This window comes from Podarcis filfolensis (assembly GCF_964270895.1).
Source record: "Podarcis filfolensis genome assembly, chromosome: 8".
Lineage (NCBI taxonomy): Eukaryota > Metazoa > Chordata > Lepidosauria > Squamata > Lacertidae > Podarcis > Podarcis filfolensis.
In genome coordinates, this window is record NC_139611.1 from 70,939,061 (window position 1) to 70,957,693 (window position 18,633).

At 47.4% G+C, this 18,633-nt stretch overlaps 1 protein-coding gene across 3 annotated transcripts in view; it reads left to right on the top strand.

Moving 5' to 3' along the window:
* The first annotated feature begins 354 nt into the window (after positions 1-354).
* The window catches only part of ARHGAP33 (Rho GTPase activating protein 33), a 51,319-nt gene continuing 33,040 nt past the window's right edge, over positions 355-18,633 (top strand). For all 3 annotated transcript variants that reach the window (XM_083626773.1, XM_083626775.1, XM_083626774.1), the window contains exons 1-2: positions 355-596; positions 14,458-14,552. In XM_083626773.1, coding sequence (XP_083482899.1) covers positions 591-596; positions 14,458-14,552 — 101 coding nt within the window. In that variant the 5' untranslated portion in view covers positions 355-590. The remainder of the gene's footprint in view (positions 597-14,457; positions 14,553-18,633) is intronic.

The following is an 18,633-nucleotide window of genomic DNA, read 5'->3' on the forward strand; positions in this document are numbered from 1 at the left end:
GGAGAGCGGCCGGCCAGGCTAACAGTAGCCCCTTTGTGCCGTCCCTTCCAGCTGCCCCTTTTGTTTCAGGGTTGTTGTTTTTTAACCCCCTTCGGTGCGATCGCACGGCGGAAAAAAAAACAAAAAAGCGGGTGGGTGGCGGGGTTCAAAACGAGGAAGGGCGACGTGTGTGTGTGTGTGGGGTCGCCCGTCGGATCCCGCGCCTGCACCCCCCACCTCGTTTCCTTGCGCCCCTTTTGTTGCAAGCAGCCGATCGACACCCCCCCCTTCCCTGCCGCCCCCTCCTCCTCCTCCTCCCTGTCTTTCTCCGAGCCTGATCCCGCCCCCGCCCGCCTGCGCTCCCCGCCCCGCCGCTGCTCTGCTCGCCTGCCCGCCCGCCCGCCCGATCGCCTCGCTAGCTGGCTGGCTGGCTGGCGCTCCCCAGCCGGAGACGGGCAGGAGGACGGACGCGCATCCGAGGGGCCGGGCCGGAGAGGATCGGCTGGCGGCGTCGGGCGGCCGCGCTGCTCCCTCCCCTATTGTCTCGGCTCGGCCCGGGACTGGCCCGGGCTGCCGCCGCCGCCGCCGGGGCACATCAGGATCGCGGCGCCATGGTGGTAAGTGAAGGCGCCTTTCTCTCTCTCTCTGGCTGGGGGGTGGGGTGGGGGGGGAAGAGATGTGGGGCGGGCTTAGGGGGCGCCTTCTCTTCCTCTCGCGCGGCATGCACCTGTTACCATCGAAACCCACATCGGGCGCCCCTAGGAACACACCACCGCGCCCCGTCACTCTCCTCGCCGGGGCGGGGTGGAAAGAGAGGTGAAATTGGGAGCCCCCCCCGCCCCATCAGATTTCAGCAAAATGCAGAACGGGGAAAAGTCAGATGAAAACCCCTTATTTTTCTTCCGATGGCTTCCTCTCCGCCTCACCCCCTCCTCCCGTGGCATTTTTTTGCGGGGAGTGGGAACCCGTCCCTCCCTCAAGTCCTGAAACTGGGGGAGATCTAGGTCAAGGGAGCGCTTTGGATGCGCCCTGCCAACCCATCAGCGCTGTGGCGCAAGGGGGAAGATTCCTCTGCCCTAGAGAGCAACCGCAATAATTCACCAAGACAGCCGACCCACTCTCTTCGCCCCCCCCCCCACGCGTCGCCACCACTTTCTCCCCATCATTAGGAGTTGTGCCTCATCCATTGTAATTAGAACATCACACACACACACAAATGCACTCCACAACTTCCCCCAAATAATTAGGAGGTTGTTCTCTGCTTCACTCAACATCAACTGTTGGGAGTGCAGCAGCAGTAGCGTTGCTAGGCCCCGGCAGCTGGATTTGCAGCAAAACCCCAGAAACAAAAGGTGAAAAGCCAATGTCAGGAAGCAGGCAATTAAGACTAGAATTAGGTGATTAGGAGCACTGGCTACTGTAGCCTGGAGAGGGATCTATGATGCTGTCCACAATTTACAGTGTGTTGGAGCAGCTACTTTCTGCCATTGTCTTTCTGGCCAGTGGGAAAGAATTCCCTGTTGATATAGGTGGACCAGAAGCACCATTAACAGACCGGCTCATTGGTAGCCACAGCGGGGGACGGATGGACACAGATATACAGAGTCTTGATCCGCTCAATTCTGAAAGAAATCCCGAAAAACAAAAATCACCTCTGTTCCACTTACCAGTGTCTTTGTGGTGTTTGTCTGTTACAGCTCCAAGCAGTTTTGCACCAGACTAACAGAGGCATTGAGTGGAGATGGATGGTGCTTCCCTTTGCTTAAAAGGAATTGGAACTGTCTACAGAGAGGCTTGGCTTCACATGCTGTCTCTCTGTGGTCAAACAGGTCTTGCAGGGTTTTGAAATGATGCAGAACCCTGCAAAACCTGTTTTGCTGGAGGCGAAAGTAGGGTTGAGTGTACATGCACCCGTGAGCGACAGTCTTTTTTCTCCCAGATTGCCTTCAAATGCTCTGAGCCAGATTCCTTTAAGTTGGGCATGGGGAACCTGTAAGCTTTCAGGTGCTGTTGGATTACAACTCCCGCCATTCCTGGACATCAGCTGGGGCTGATGGGAGCTGGAGTTGAATAGCGACTGCAGGGCCACAAGTTCCCCATCTCTGCTTCAAGTTGAGGAATAGCCAGTGTTTTTATGCAAGGCTTGACATTACCATTCCCTCCAGGTTCTGCCAGCTTACCTCCCCCCCCCCCATCACTCCCTTAGCTTCTCTTTCCCCTTAATCCCTTTAGTAAGACGTAGGATTTTTATTGACGGATTGATAAATAGGAAGTTGTAAAAACAAATTGAAAACAAATCATGTTTCCACATTTGCTCCAGGAACAGCTGCAACGAAACAAACCCATGTTGCATATGTGCAAAGAGAAAAATGCAAACGTGTGTGAAAAGTCAGTACACCTGACTTTTCTGCTAGGTGGTGGTAGAGAAAGGCAGCAAGAGCGAAAGTGGGTGCAGGGTGGTCGGGAGAGGGAAGGAAGGTTTGCTTGAGTCGTATGTGATAGCTAGTATAGGTATGTGTTGAATGCAGTTTGTATTTATCTAGAGCTATACGATCAGTAGAACAGACACTTTTGGTGGCCCTGCCACTGCCACTGGCTCCTGCCCAGTTGGCATTGACCCATGACAGGGCCTTCTTGGTGGTGTGCCCCATCTACGGATGTCTTCCCTGGTGCGGTGGGTCTGTCTCCATCATTCAGGAGGAATTTAAAGACATTCCTGTTCACCCAAGCATCGGATAGCTGAAATATGCTGTTCCTGGCAACCTTGAAAGGCTTAGCTGTGGGGATATGTAACTGTTTTTAGAGGTTTTAAATATTTCATAAGTTTTTTATTTATTTTACTTTTAATTGCTTGGCCGTTTGTTGCCCTGGGCTCCCTTGAAAGGAAGGGCGGGTTAGAAATTAAATAAATAACAAGTGTGCTTTGCAATTATATATCGCCTGCCTTTCATTACACAATTCCAGGTTGCGACATAATTAACAACGATCATTCAAAAACAATTAAGGGCAGATGAAAAGACATGGTTTAAAATTCACATCGCAGTTCAGTCCAAATGTAGCTAACATCCCATTAATGAAGTGGAGGTCATCTCTGGGTTAGCGCCACAGAGGTGGGTGCTCACATTTTACTTCCCTGCTTCTCTTATTTCTGGTCCGCCAGGGACCACAGATTCATACCATACATTTAAAAAACATTTAAAGCTCATGACTTTCCCCAAAGGATCCCAGGAACGGTCTGCTAAGGATCCTGGGTATTGTAGTTCTGTGAGGATGAAACTATAGCTCCCAGAATTCTGGGTGGGGGATAAGTGAAGTGTTTTAAATGTGCACCAAATGTGCTTTAAATATATGGTGTTGATCTGCCCTGTGTGGTTCACAAGCTGGAGATACTGAGAAGAGGTCAGCGCTGACTTGCTATATTGGCCGCGGGAACATATAGCTTGAACTCTGCAAGCTTTCCAAAGTCAAGACTGATGGGAAAGTGTGAAAGAAAAGCAGAACCTCATGTTGTGTCTGGTTTTACTCCTATCTGTGGGCCTCTGTTAACGCAACTCTACGTCAGGAGTTTTGAGTGTCAAAGTTTATCTCTGCTTTTGCAGAAATGGGTGTCTTTGGTTGCAATGCGTACCAGAGTAAGGCTTTCCAGTAATGTGAAAGGGACTGTTGATTGTTTTCTTTTTCTTGTCTCTTGTTTTGCAACAGAAATGCACAAATAATAAGCTATTCCACACTTTTCTAGAGATCAGGATGCCTTGGGCCATCTGCATGAAAAATTTCAGCTTTGTAGCTAGTGTGGACTTGCTGTAACCATTTCAGAGCAGGCATTATGTCACCCATTTTGAAAGAAAGATGCACAAATTCCTCCCTTCTCAGTCCTATTGTTTGGTTGTCCTCTACTGATTTACCGTATATGGCATCTAGTCGTTTCTGGCACTTTCTAGTTATCAGGGGACCTTGGGTTACATCTGTGCCAAATCTCTGGTTTCTTAGTAGCATTGATGTATCATAACAGTGGTCTTCTTCTTCTTCTTCTTTGGCGATCACTTGTAGCTGAGTAAGATTGTCTTCCATAAACACGGTTTAACAATGAGTCCGTAAGTGACTGTGGAGGCCAATTCACGAATGGCACTACAAGAGGGATCGGCAACAAAATGTTGCAGTGGGGAGTGCTCCATTTTCATTCCAGCAAGCCAGCTAGGCCCCACCTACTCCTCTTATGATATTTATTGTTAAACAAAATCCATATACTACTCGATTGTAAGAAAACCTCTAAGCAGCTTACAAAAGCATGAAATAAAACATTAAAATTGTTGATTAAAGCAGTTAGAAACAGGTATTTGAAAATATTCAAAAGTTGGTTAAACGGCCTCGGCCCAGTATACTTGAAAGAGCGTCTCCAGCCCCATCGTCCAGCCCAGACACTGAGGTTCAGCTCCGAGGTCCTTCTGGCGGTTCCCTCACTGCGAGAAGCTAAGTTACAGGGAACTGGGCAGAGGGCCTTCTCGGTAGTGGCACCCTCCCTGTGGAACGCCCTCCCATCAGATGTCAAGGAGATAAAGAACTACACAACTTTTAGAAGACATCTGAAGGCAGCCCTGTTTAGGGAGGTTTGCAGTGTTTGATGTTTCATTATGTTTTATATTTACTGTAAGCCGCCAAATGGGTGGGCTATAAATGATAATTTTTAAAAATATTAATATTAATAATCATAAAAATCATAAGAAGAAATAAAAGCAGATATAACTTCTACCTGTCTGGATAGGCTTGCCTAAACAAAAATGTTGTAAGCAGGTGCCAAAAAGAGAACACTGCCTGATATTAATAAAGAAGCGATATAGATGCAATAATTAAACAAAATTTGCCAGCCTGTGCTCCCTTTTAACTGGAGAAACCAGCTTGCCTAGGGTCAGCCCCTTGGCTTGTCACAGAGGCAAAAAAAAAACCTGCTTGTGAGTTTGAGCTACAGAAAGATTTTTGAAAACTGCTGAATAGGCCAGTTTTGGTATTAAGTGCAGAGCTAAGTCAGAGGTACTTCCCCTGAAATGCACGCCAGAGGGGGAAAATAGCTTGGCAGGAAGTTTCTGCTTGATTTCCTGGAGACAGCGGTAGCTTTTCTTGATCTGTTGCTGTTAATTCAGGGCTGTGGGAGGAAGGCAGATGAGGGTCAAGGGAAGTCACCATGTCTTAGGCGAGTGTGGGATTTCTGTGGGGGAGCCTCCTGGAAAAAACCTCTGTTTTCGTATCAGGCATTGGGACTTCTTGTTCCTAGTTTCCAGATAACACTGAAATCTCACCGGGAACACAAGCCTTTGCTACAAATTGGAATGAACACTTTCTGAAGTGTGCAGGAGGCGCTCCAGAAACAGACATCTGTATGAAAATGCACTGAAATTCTACAAACAGGGAATCCTCAATTCTTTCTTTGTATTGATTAAAAAATGTAAGCCCATCTTGCCCCCTTACGACCCACCCAACCATCGCATTAAAGGTAAAGGTAAAGGGACCCCTGACCATTAGGTCCAGTCGTGACCGACTCTGGGGTTGCGGCGCTCATCTCGCTTTATTGGCCAAGGGAGCCGGCGTACAGCTTCCGGGTCATGTGGTCAGCATGACTAAGCTGCTTCTGGTGAACCAGAGCAGCGCATGGAAATGCCGTTTACCTTCCCGCCGGAGCGGTACCTATTTATCTACTTGCACTTTGACGTGCTTTCGAACTGCTAGGTTGGCAGGAGCTGGGACCGAGCAACGGGAGCTCACCCCATAGCGGGGATTCGAACCGCCAACCTTCTGATCGGCTAGTCCTAGGCTCTGTGGTTTAACCCACAGCTCCACCCGCGTCCCAACCATCGCATTACAATATGAATAATTATCCTTGTGTTTTATCTATATGACCCAAAGCCCCCATTTGGAAGCATCCTAGGTGCCAATGAAAGGATTCTAGATTATCCTTTTCCCTGAACCTGTAGCCTACCAGGTGTCAGACTACAACTCCCATCTTCCCTCACCGCTCCTCAGGGTGGCTGGTGCTAGTGGGAATTGTAGTTTAAGGTTACCCACCTTGTCTTAAATGATAGTTTTCTATTTGTGGGCATCATATAAGGCCCCTTCTCTTCACTGCAGACTAAAATGGTTTAACTGAGAGACAGGTTTATAGCCTTATTGACATTAAGCCAAAGTATGGAAGAGTATTTGAAAGTTATTTAATGACTGCCTGTACTAATACGAAGCTGCCTGGGTCTTGAGAACCATGCATCATGGTATGTTAGACTGGCAGATGAGAAAAAGAGACTTTTTTGTGGTGGCCCCATATTTGTCTAACTCCCTTACTTGGGAGACCAGGGATGGGAATAAGATTGATTCACTTGGCAAAATATACCGATAATAATATGCAAACCAAACACAGCTGCCCTCCAAAACCGACATGTCTCTGAATTTTACAAAGCAGCTTGTCAACCAAAAAAATTACAGAAATATGAACATTAGGGTAAAGTGTGCATATACATGCTTATATTAGTAAAAATAGCATACAAAGTGCATTATTTTAGGGGAAATTCCTTTGCAAAATGTGTGCATTGGGCAGAATTGCATAATTTTCTCTATGTTGATCTTGTTCTGTGAACTGCCCTGAGACCTCTGGGTATAGGGTGGTATATAAATTCAATCAATAGTGGTAGTAGTAGTAGAATAAATCCTTACTGAAATGCTGATGAATTTTCATGAGAATTGAAAAAAACAACCGTGCAAACTGATGTGGAAATATGAGAAGCGAACTTAAGGCTGGAAAAATGAGAATTTAAGAGAAACCGCAAACAGATCAACCTAGCCTTAGCTAATACTTCTTCTGCTTTCAGAAAACCTTTTTTTTATTTCAAGCTGCTTTAAAATATGTAGTGCTCTGCATTATTTCAACTGCTTCTGTTTCTTAATTTATTTATTTTTGCTTTAGATTGTGGTTTGTTTTTTAACAATTTGTGTTTTGTTGTGCTGATGTCTGCCTTCTGGACCCAGAAAATGGCATTAAAATCTTTGAAATAGTGAACTGAGTGAGATGGCTGGAAAGGTGCATTCTTACCCATATTATACAGAGCTAATGATGATTGTCTACATGGGGGTGTTCATTCTACCAGCCATGTGCTAGACTCTCTACTATGATCAGCTGTTGCAAGCCATCCCCACAGCCCTTCTGCCATGGGAATCTGTGAACGTGCCCTCCTGTTGCGTGTGAGCGTTTCAGTCTGGCAAGAGACTCTTTCCATACAAAGCTCAATCCTTAATGGCGTTATATGAACCTATTCAGGACAGATAAAAGAAAGCGCTTCTTCCCATAGTTCATAGTAAAACTATGGAATTTGCTCATACAAGGGGCAGTCGTGACCACCAAGTCAGATAGCTTTAAAGGAGGAGTAGACAAATTCATGCCCTGGGTAAGATAGCTCAGTTGGTTAGAGCATGTTTCTGATAACCCCAAGGTTGCCGGTTCAGTCCCTGTGTGGGACAGCTGCATAGTCTAGTGGGTTGGATTTGATGGGGATTATTATTATTTATTGAGTTTATATACAGTGATACCTCGGGTTACATACACTTCAGGTTACATACACTTCAGGTTACAGACTCCGCTAACCCAGAAATAGTACCTCGGGTTAAGAACTTTGCTTCAGGATGAGAACAGAAATCGTGCTCTGGCAGCAGGAGGCCCCATTAGCTAAAGTGGTGCTTCCGGTTAAGAACAGTTTCAGGTTAAGAACGGACCTCTGGAACGAATTAAGTACTTAACCCGAGGTACCACTGTACTGCCCTATACCCGGAGGTCTCAGGGCGGTTCACAGACCAAGATCGACTTAAAAACCACAATTATATAGTCAAAATAAAAACAGCAACCCAATAAAGCGCCCCCCTCTAAAAAAGGACAACCTTTTAAAATAGCATAGGATGTAAATCAGATCAACCAAAGGCCTGGTTAAAAAGGAACGTTTTTGCCTGGCGCCTAAAGGTGTATAATGAAGGCGCCAGGTTAACTTCCCTGGGGAGAGCATTCCACAGAGGGGGAGCCACTGCAGAGAAGGACCATTCTCATGTTGCCACCCTCCAGACCTCTCGAGAAGGAGGCACACGAAGGAGGGCCTCAGAAGATGATTTCAGAGTCTGGGTAGGTTCATATGGAAAGAGGCAGTCCTTGAGGTATTGCAGTCCTGATCCTCAGGGTCCCTTCCAACTCTACAGTTCTATGATTCTATGAAGGATTATAAGGCTACCTGGAAGCAGTTTGCTTCTGAATGCGAGTTGCTGGAAATCACAGGAGAGGAGAATGCTGTTGCTCTCAGGTCCTGCCTGTGGACTTTCCAAAGGCATCTGGTTGGCCATTGTGAAGATGCTGAATTAGATGGACCACTAGCCTGAGCAGGATGCTGAAGTAGCTGAGCCACTGCAGGCCTGATCCTGCAGGCTGTTCTTATATTCTTAAGTCCTTGCTATTCAGGGGAGAGGGTCAAACATTGCACCACCAGTGCACATCATGGGTCATATGCCTTTACAAAATGTCTGATCAACTAAGGATGCAGGTGGCGCTGTGGTCTAAACCACTGAGCCTTTTGGGCTTGCCGATCAGAAGGTCGGCAGTTCGAATCCCCACGATGGGGTGAGCTCCCGTTGCTCAGTCCCAGCTCCTGCCAACCTAGCAGTTTGAAAACACACCAGTGCAAGTAGATAAATAGGTACTGCTTCAGTGGGAAGGTAAACTGCGTTTTCATGCGCTCTGGTTTCCGCCACGGTGTTCCATTGTGCCAGAAGCGGTTTAGTCATGCTGGCCACATGACCCGGAAAGCTGTCTGTGGACAAACGCCGGCTCCCTCGGCCTGAAAGCAAAATGAGTGCCGCAACCCCATAGTCACCTTTGACTGGACTTAACCATCCAGGGGTCCTTTACCTTTTTTACCTTACCTAGATCAACTGATGGATTCTGCTTCGCTTATGGCAGAGGGAAGGCATTCCAGATTTCTGGAGCTATGGCAGATAATGCCTGCATTTGGATGGCCCACCCTGTGGTTTTCTGTAAGGGCTGATGGCAGTCTACTCATTCCTGGGAGGGAAGGTTTTTGGAGAAGAGGGCATGGCTCAGTCCTTGGGTCCAATCCCTGGTATCTCCAGGTGGGGCTTGGAAAGGCATCCTGCCCAAAACCCTGGAGAGCAGCTGGTGCTACCGGTCAGCATAGACAATATTGAGCCAGATGGGTGCATGGTCTGGTATGGTAGAAGGCAGCTTCCCATGTTCCAGCTGAGGGTTAATCAGAGGGGGAGTTTCCAAGCAGATCTTTGTAGGAGAGAGGAAATAGAGAAGTAGAGGGGGTCCTGGGGCAAGGAGCATGAGTGGAGGAAAGGGAAAAAGCGTCTCAGCTGATCATGCATCCCAGCGCACAACAGCGTTCCTCCTGTTGTAGCATGCGTTAGCCAAAAGCATCCTCCACAGTGCACACTCGGGTATTTCCTCACCACAAGTCACAAGGGCAGCTCAGATGCCTGTTGGATTCCTGGTGGTGACAAAATAGCTGCAGATCTCAGCCTCCCTGCTGCCAGTCAACTGCTTGCGCAATCTTGCTGCGGTGTGCGGTTGAGCTTTGTGCTTGCTACCAACCTGTGTCTTTGGGTTGCTCGGGAGCTGTAGTCTGGTCCAGAACAATGGGATGCTTTTGGGAGCTGTCATTGCATAGCCCAGTGGTAGAGCATCTGCTTTACTTTCGGAAGGCCCCAGATGCGATATCTGCTGGCATCGCCAGCTAAAAGGGTCAGGTAGCAGACTCTGCCCCAGACCCTGGAGAGCCACTACCTCTAAGGGCAGGCACAACTAGACTAGATGGGCAAAGAACCTGCCCTGGTTGATTTCACCTTCCTATGTTTCCTCTGAGTAGCTGCAAAGTTTCTCAGGAAGGTGTGCGATACCTAGTTAGCTGTGTCGATTGTCAGTCTATCTGTAGGGACTGGAAGTGAGCTTTCGATGTCTGCGATGAAAGTATTTAGGTAGAATTCCCAAGCAATGCCAGGGCTAAGGCTGGTAGTCCGTCCGTCCATCTGTCTAATATAACAAGGAAACAAGAAAATGTCAGGGCAGTTTTGAAAGGTTCAGTCCGCCATCTTGATTCAAAATTGCATTCTCACTAGTTCCCAAGGGTGGACACTATAGTTTTCCAGTTCTGACAAAATGGAAAAACTGCTGTGGTTGGAATGCATTTTCTGGTTTGTTAGCTCGCTGACGTTAGGGAAGAGCGAATGGACTGCAGGTACGATCTGCAGTCTTATTAATATCTGATTTACCTGATATGTTGATTGTCCCAATGTGGTCCCTGTACCAGCCTTTCCCAACCTGGTGCCTTCCAGTTGTTGCTGGACTACAACTCGCCCCGTACTTGACTGCCAGCCATGGTTGCTGGGGCCGATGGTAGATGTAGTGTAACAATATCAGGAGGGCGTCAGGTTGGAGAACGCTGCGACAGCCCATAGAGAATTGAGAGAAAAACCGTCTTTGTATCAGGCAACTTCCTGTGTTCTTATTTACAGCCAAGAAACAGCACAAACAAAACAGAGCAACAGTGAAATTAGCAGAAGATTGTAGTATCAATTCATTCAGGTAAATTCCTGTAAAAATACAAGTCTTTTTATACCTAAAGAAGAGGTTCCACATGTCCAGAATTTCCCAGACATAGCCGGTATTCAGTCTGGGAAAATCTGGACATATGGCAGCCCATGTCGGCAGTGTGGATTTTGGTGAATTTCATAAAAAAAACCAGCTGAAAAACTTGTGGTTGTTTTAAAAAAGATTTTGTAAAGGAAGTTCAACAACTTTGCCAAAAAATCCTCAACAACCCTAACTAAAGGATTAAAGTGAAGTAATTTATTCCATGATAGTCATAACTCAAAATAGAATCAGTGAAATTAATGGACATGGTTAATGTTGAGCCATCAATTTTAATGGGTCTACTCTGAGTAAATCTTAGTTGGATACAGCCCTCAGTAAGAGGTAGCTGACATCTCTGAGGAGGGTGTTCCAGAGGTGAGGTACTTTCACCAAGAAATCCCTATTCGTGGTTGTCACCTGCTTGACTTACCAAGGTGGGGCAAGTCAGCTGAGGATCTGAGTAGACAGGCAGGGCTGCATGGAGGAAGGTGGTCCTTGAGCTATGCTTGTCCCAGGCCATTGAAAGCATGATAGGGCAAAATGAGTTCTTTGAATTGCTCCTGGCACTGAGTAAATGGAGGATGACTCAATTTGCTCCTGCAGAGGAGTGTTATTCCATTGACTGCCGTGCTTTTCATCGCTGTGAGCAGGCACCTGGGCTGAATCACAACAGGCTTTGTGTAAAACTGGAACTTTTCCATGTGGCCGTCTCCAAAACCACCAGCCTCGCATCTTCTCTCCCCTAGAAATGTGTCGTAATTAAACAAAGCACCATCATTTTCAGTTCCCCCACCTCCGCTAGCTGAGGAGGCTGACCAAATGGAGCAGGGGAACACCGGACGCAACGACAACACCCCATAACTTTTTGCCTCACAGCGCATGACTGGGGGAGAGAGGAAGAGATGTGGATTTGTTGCTCTGAGCTGTTCTAGGCTGCATCGGCAGAAGTATTGTGTCCAGATCATAGGAAGCAGGGAGACCATTGTCCTCTAACCTTCCTTGGAGCACTGTGTTCTGGGCGCTGCAGTTGAAGAAGAAAATCAACAAAGTTGAAAGTGCCCAGAGGAGGGCAAGGGAGATGGTGAGACCAAGCCCTAAAATGAAAGGTTGGAGGAGTTGGGTATGTTGTTTAGCCTGGAGAAGACGAAAGGGTGATGTGATAGTCATCTTCGTGGCAGATAAGACTGTCAGTGGCTACCAGCCATGAAAGCTGTGCTCTCCCTGCATGGTCAGAGGCAGTAATGCTTCTGAATACCAATTGATGGAAACCACAGGAAGGAAAAGTGCTCTTGTGCTCGGATCCTGCTTAAGGATTTCACTCAGGTATCTGGGTGTGTTATGTACTGAGTTGAATAGGATCCAAACTGCAGCAGTCTGATTGGTCCTAGAACAATAGGATCCAAAAGGCAGCAGTCTGATTGGTCCTAGAACATACAGCAGTATGTTTGGTTGGCAGGAACCACCCAATCATGCTCCAGATAGAAGTGAATCCACAACCTGATTGGCTTACAGTAGAATTCCGGAATTAGCCAATCATGTGCAGCCCATTTTGTAAATAATGTATATAAAGCAGATACTTTGAGGGGACTTTCATTCATTCCTCCTCACCACTATGAGCTGAATAAAGAGCATGAAATCACTTTGCGACTCTGAGTATATTTCAGGGTGGCTGCTGTGAGAAATGGGTGTTGGACTAGATGGGTCACTAGCTCGATCCAGTGGTTTGTCTTATGTTCAAATATTTGAAGGGCTGTCACATAAAGGAAACAAAATTATTTTCAGCAGGGGAAGGGAGCCTCTGGCTTACGGGCCAACTTTGGCCCACCAGGCCATTCCCCACGTCTGACATCAGACGCAGCATCAGGAGTGAGGCCAGTATTGGCATTGCTTCAAAGGAACATTTCATGGAATCGTAGAGTTGGAAGGGACCACAAGAGTTATCTAGTCCAGTCCCCTGTAATACAGGAATGTTTTGCCCAACGTGGGACTCGAACCCACAACCCTGAGATTAAGAGTCTCATGCTCTACTGACTGAGCTATTTTGGATCACAGAGGGGTTTGCATTGAGCCCCCTCCATTTCAGACTCTTTAGCAAGACTCCTCGATGGGACACGCCCAGCGTGCCTCCAAAGACGCTTGTTGCCTGATGTCATTGTGATGTCATGTGATTGACAGGTGGGTGGCCTCCACTCGCTTTTTATATCTAGAGCAGGCCTGCCAGGGAAAAAAGGTTCTAGAAGGAAGGATTCTAATCCGTGGGTTCAAATGACAAGAAAGGGGAATTTGAGTAAACACTAACTTCTTGATGGAAGGACCTGTTTCACAGTGTCCAGGCATAGGCAAACTCGGCCCTCCAGATGTTTTGGGACTACAACTCCCATCATCCCTGACCACTGGTCCTGTTAGCTAGGGATGATGGGAGTTGTAGTCCCAAAACATCTGGAGGGCCGAGTTTGCCTATGTGTGGTGGAAGACTCTCTTTTATTAGAAGTTCTTATGCAGAAGCTGTTCCGGTTTCTGATTTTATCCCGGAATATCCCACTTTTCCTTAGTATTTCCCTATTTTCACTGGAGAAATGCTGGAGGGTATGCCACCAATCTTAGCACGCAAGAGGGTCTATAGGAAAGGAGGTGGTCTTTCGGGTATTTGGGGCCTGAGTTGTCCCACCAAGACTGACGAGCAGACTTTGACTAGCCAAGCTCACCTTATTTATATACGAGAACAATCAAAGACTGGGGGAGATTTGTGGATTATATGAAATGTTATTGTACACAAATAAACTCATTATCAGGATTAATTTAAACCAAACAGTTAAAATTAATGCAAAAGAATAGCCAGGGAGTAATTAATAACTGGAGTAATGAAGTCCCCAAATCACTGAAAGATAATTGGAATAATGAAGGAGCTGTAGCATTACAATTTATATATACATATATATATATATATATAAGAAACCACAAAAGGAGTGGGGAAAAGTAAAAATATACATATTTGTTGGAAAATATTAGATTGTATTTTTGTCAAAATATTTTTGAAAAACTGAAATGTACATATATATTTATATGAAAAGAACATTCAGGGAGGTTTGCTTCAGCGCTGCCCCTATATATAGACCTGTGGTCTTTTACAGGATCGGCTATGGTATTGTATAATTCCACTCTGGATTATTTTATTTTGTTTTGGGTGTTTCAGCATCTGAAATGCGTAATGTCACATGATCGCAGGTCTCTCAGTCTTCCAGGCAGTGTCCTGTGATATCTTTTGAGCTATCCAACGAAGGGGCTAATGTTATGTCTAACGACGTTACTTTTTCTTCCTTTTTTAAATCAGTTATATGGATGGTGGTGGGGAAATGACAAGTATTGCTAGCAAACCAAGCAGCGATTTAAAAAAAAAGGGGGGGGGGTTGCAAACAGTCCTTGAAGAGAGGTTGACAAAATAAAACGTATCTCGACAAACTGGGAAACTGAACTAGATAATGTGGCAGCCGATGTAGGGAGAAAGCTGGATGGCATCTATTAAAGATGCTGTTGGTATAGAATGTCAGGGACCGGCATTGTACAGGGAGATCAGCCATTGTATCCTTTTGTAACTCGGGAGGTTCCTGCGATTATCTGCCGAAGATACTGTGAAATCTGTCTGCCAACCGATCCCTGACTTAGCTGCAGGGTGGAATTGTAGCAGGCCAGCTCTGAGCCTGAAGAGTGATCCCTGGATAACTTCTCCCCCCCCCCTGCCTTTGCTTTGGCTGCGGGAAGAAGTCTCGGAAGTGTCAATATTTATCCATACCTTCCTTATTTTGACTGCACAGGCCCGGAGCACGGACAACATTGATACAACGGGAGAAGGTCAAGTCCGCTCGCTGGGAAATGCAAGCAGTAACATCAAGGGGAAGCCAACCAAGAGGTAAAATCGAGAGAGAAAGAGAGAGATGAAAACAGGCCCAAGGCTGTGTTGCATTACAGGACTGTAGGTTCAACCCCCAGGACTGAGAGGCAGCGTATGGTCGCCAACTTTCTGAAGTCGTCCCTGCAGCCTCTAAACCAGGCTTCCTCAAACTCGGCCCTCCAGATGTTTTGAGACTACAATTCCCATCATCCCTGACCACTAGCTAGGGATCATGGGAGTTGTAGTCCCAAAACATCTGGCGGGGCCGAGTTTGCCTATGCCTGGTGGAAGAGACTCTATTGTTAGAAGTTCTTATGCAGAAGCTGTCCCAGTTTCTGATTTTATCCCGGAATATCCCACTTTTCCTTAGTATTTCCCTATTTTTACTGGAGAAATCATGGGAGTTGTAGGCCAAAACATCTGAAGGGCCGAGTTTGAGGAAGCCTGGTTTAGAGGCTGCAGGGACGACTTCAGAAAGTTGGCGACCATATGCTCTAAAAGGTGTGGCTGTTTGATCTGCAGGCGCCATTTTTTTATTTCTCTGCTGTGGAAAGCTTCGCCCGCTCTTGCCCCCTATCCTGCAGATATAACATAGGGCAAAGAGACTACGGTCTTGTTTTGAGTGAGTGCCCACCCACAATTTAATGTGAGAGGGGATGTATGGGTGGTTGCTGGCTTCAGCCACCCCTGCTGCAAGTTTATTCCCCTCTTGAGCCACGTTCAGCATCGCTGCTAGAAAGCAATGCTAGTAGCAGTGCTGTTGGACATGGCTTGAGAGGAAGAAGCGTGTAGGATGAAGGCCGAACAACTCTAAGGGCAGACCCACAGCATAGGTTTAATGCCCAAAAGAATCCCGGGAACTGTAGTTTGTGAAGGGAACGGCAGCCCCGTGAGGGGGAAATGGTAGTTTCTCAAGAGTTGTCGGGAGGAGTTTACATGTACTGTAAATGTGCACTGGATTTGGTTTCATTGTATGGCGCAGATCTGGGCTGAGAGTGTCTGACGTAAGCAAGCTAAAGGAATTAGAATGACAGGGAAAAGGCCTGCAGAGAGAGGGCTTGAGGCAAGGCAGGGAACAAGTGTAGGATTTGGGGAGAGGAAGATGCATGGGCTTCCACAGGAATGTTTAGCAGGCTTCCTCAAACTCGGCCCTCCAGATGTTTTTGGCCTACAACTCCCATGATCCCTAGCTAGCAGGACTAGTGGTCAGGGATGACGGGAATTGTAGTCTCAAAACATCTGGAGGGCCGAGTTTGAGGAAGCCTGGTTTATGGGGTGGGGAGCAGGCTAGTTCCTGTCATACAAAAATGAGAAGAATTGCGTGTGTACATTTTATCTGAGATTCTACAAATGCTAGGAATTTAGGCTGCATACGCACAATACTCTTTCAAACACATTGGAATAATAACAATAACAATAACAATAAAACAATAACAATAACAATAACAATAATTTTTTATTTATACCCCGCCCTCCCCAGCCAAGGCCGGGCTCAGAGCAGCTTACAAGCAATAATAAAAACAAGATGAATTATTACAACTTAAAAACAAAAATAAAATACAACATTAAAATAATGGAACATTAAAATATTAAAATGTAGCCTCATCACAGGAGGAGAAGGAAAAGAAAAAAGAAAGAGAGGGAGGGAGGGAATCAAATTGGCTCCAAGCCACAGGCCAGGCGGAACAACTCTGTCTTACAGGCCTTGCGGAAAGAAATCAGATCCTGCAGGGCTCTGGTCTCATGAGGCAGAGCGTTCCACCAGGCCGGAGCCAGAGTTGAAAAGGCCCTGGCTCTGGTTGAAGCCAATCTAACTTCCTTAGGGCCTGGGACCACTAGGGTGTTGTTATTTATGGACCTTGAGGCTCTCCGTGGGGCATACCAGGAGAGGTGGTTCCGTAGGTACGAGGGTCCTAGGCCGTGAAGGGCTTTAAAAGTCAAAAGCAGCACCTTAAATCTGACCCTGTACTCCACCGGGAGCCAGTGCAGCTTGAAAAGCACTGGGTGAATATGCTCCCATGGCAGAGACCCCGTGAGGAGCCTCGCTGCAGTATTCTGTACCCGCTGGAGTTTCTGGGACAGCTTCAAGGGCAGCCCCGCGTAGAGCGAATTACAGTAGTCAAGCCTGGAGATGACCGTCGCATGGATCACTGTGGCCAGGTCGGGGCGGGAAAGGTAAGGGACCAACTGCTTGATGCGGCGAAGGTGGAAAAATGTTGCCTTGGCTGTTGCTGTAACTTGCGCCTCCATGGAAAGGGAGGCGTCAAGGACTACACCCAAACTCTTAACGGAAGGCAATGGCACTAACTGGGCCCCCGCAAGAGAAGGGAGTTGGTCCCTCATCCCCATGCCATCCCGACCTAGCCATAGGACCTCTGTCTTCGAAGGATTTAGTTTCAATCGGCTCCCACGAAACCATCCAGCCACAGCTTCCAAGCATCTGGTGAGTGTGTAAGAGGCCGAGTCGGTGTGGCCATCCATCAGCAGATAGAGCTGAGTATCACCAGCATATTGGTGACAGCCCAGCCCAAAGCTCCGGATAATCTGGGCAAGGGGGCGCATAAAGATGTTAAAAAGCATCGGGGAGAGAATTGCGCCCTGCGGCACTCCACACACCAAGGAGTGGCACGACAACATTTCCCTCCCTAGTGCCACCCTCTGTCCCCGACCAGAGATAAAAGAGCACAACCAGTTATGGGCTATGCCCTGTATCCCCACGTCTGCGAGGCGGTGGTCCAGAAGATCATGATCGACCATGTCAAAGGCTGCTGACAAATCTAAAAGGATCAGCAGTCCTGACCCGCCTCGATCCAGTTGTCTACGGAGATCATCTGTTAGGGCAACCAGAGCCGTCTCCGTCCCAAAACCAGGACGGAAACCGGACTGAAATGGATCTAATGCCGATGTTTCCTCCAGAAACCTACCAAGCTGTTCAGCAACCGCTCTCTCAATTACCTTACCCAGGTATGGAAGATTTGAAACTGGGCGGTAATTGGATAGGTCTAAGGGATCTAATGAAGTTTTCTTTAAGAGTGGATACACCACTGCTTCCTTCAGTTCTCCTGGGAATGTCCCCATGTCAAGGGACAAATTGATAATTTCAACCAGGGGGTTCCACGCAACATCTGGACACTCCCTAATCAGCCAAGACGGGCACGGATCAAGGAGGCAGGTGGTGGGCCTACCAACTTGGAGGAATCTATCCACATCAGTAGGGAGTATCCGATCGAAATGGTCCAACACTGGACCTGAAGTCAGTCGAGGGGCCTCCAGTTCAGTCATTGTATCTAAATTGGCAGGGAGGTCACGGCGCCTTCTTTCCTGCAAAGGCCCAGAATTCTTTGGGGGCGGGCGGGCGGGAATGTGCTTTGAGTGTGCTTTTAAGGTACAGTGTATATGCAGCCTTATGCTCTTTTTAAAAAAGCAAGCAAGCTGGGAATCTTAGGATTCTGGTTCATCTAGGGCAGGGTGGGGAGGAAAATCCCTCTCCCCGCCCCCCGCGATGGACACCCATGGGAGGGAGGTTGGGCTCAGAATGTCACAATGGCTTTATTGCATATGGCAGGAGGGTGCTTTTTAGTATTTTACCTAAGGCTTGAAACTCAAGAGTTAGAACCCATAGCAACATAACTCATGCTCTTACATAGACCTACTGTATTTTTCGCTCTATAAGACGCACTTTCCCCCTCCTAAAAAGTCAGGGGAAATGTGTGTGCGTCTTATGGAGCGAATGCAGGTTGCGCAGCTATCCCTGAAGCCAGGAGAGCAAGATGTGTGTGCACCGGTGTGTGCCAGGTGGGCACCGATCCCTCTTGCTCTTCTGGCTTCAGGGATAGCCACGCAAAGCCTCTTCAGGGCAATGGGAAGAACGCTCCCCCTCCCCTGAAGAGGCTTGGCACAGCTATCCCTGAAGCCGTGGAGAGGCGCTACACAGAGAGGGAGAGAATATTTTTTTTCTTGTTCTCCTCCTCTAAAACTAGGTGCGTCTTATGGTCGGGTGAGTCTTAGAGAGCCAGTGGTCTCTTAGAGAGCCAGTGGTCTTAGAGAGCCAGTGTGGTGTAGTGGTTAGGAGCGGTGGACTCGTAATCTGGTGAACCGG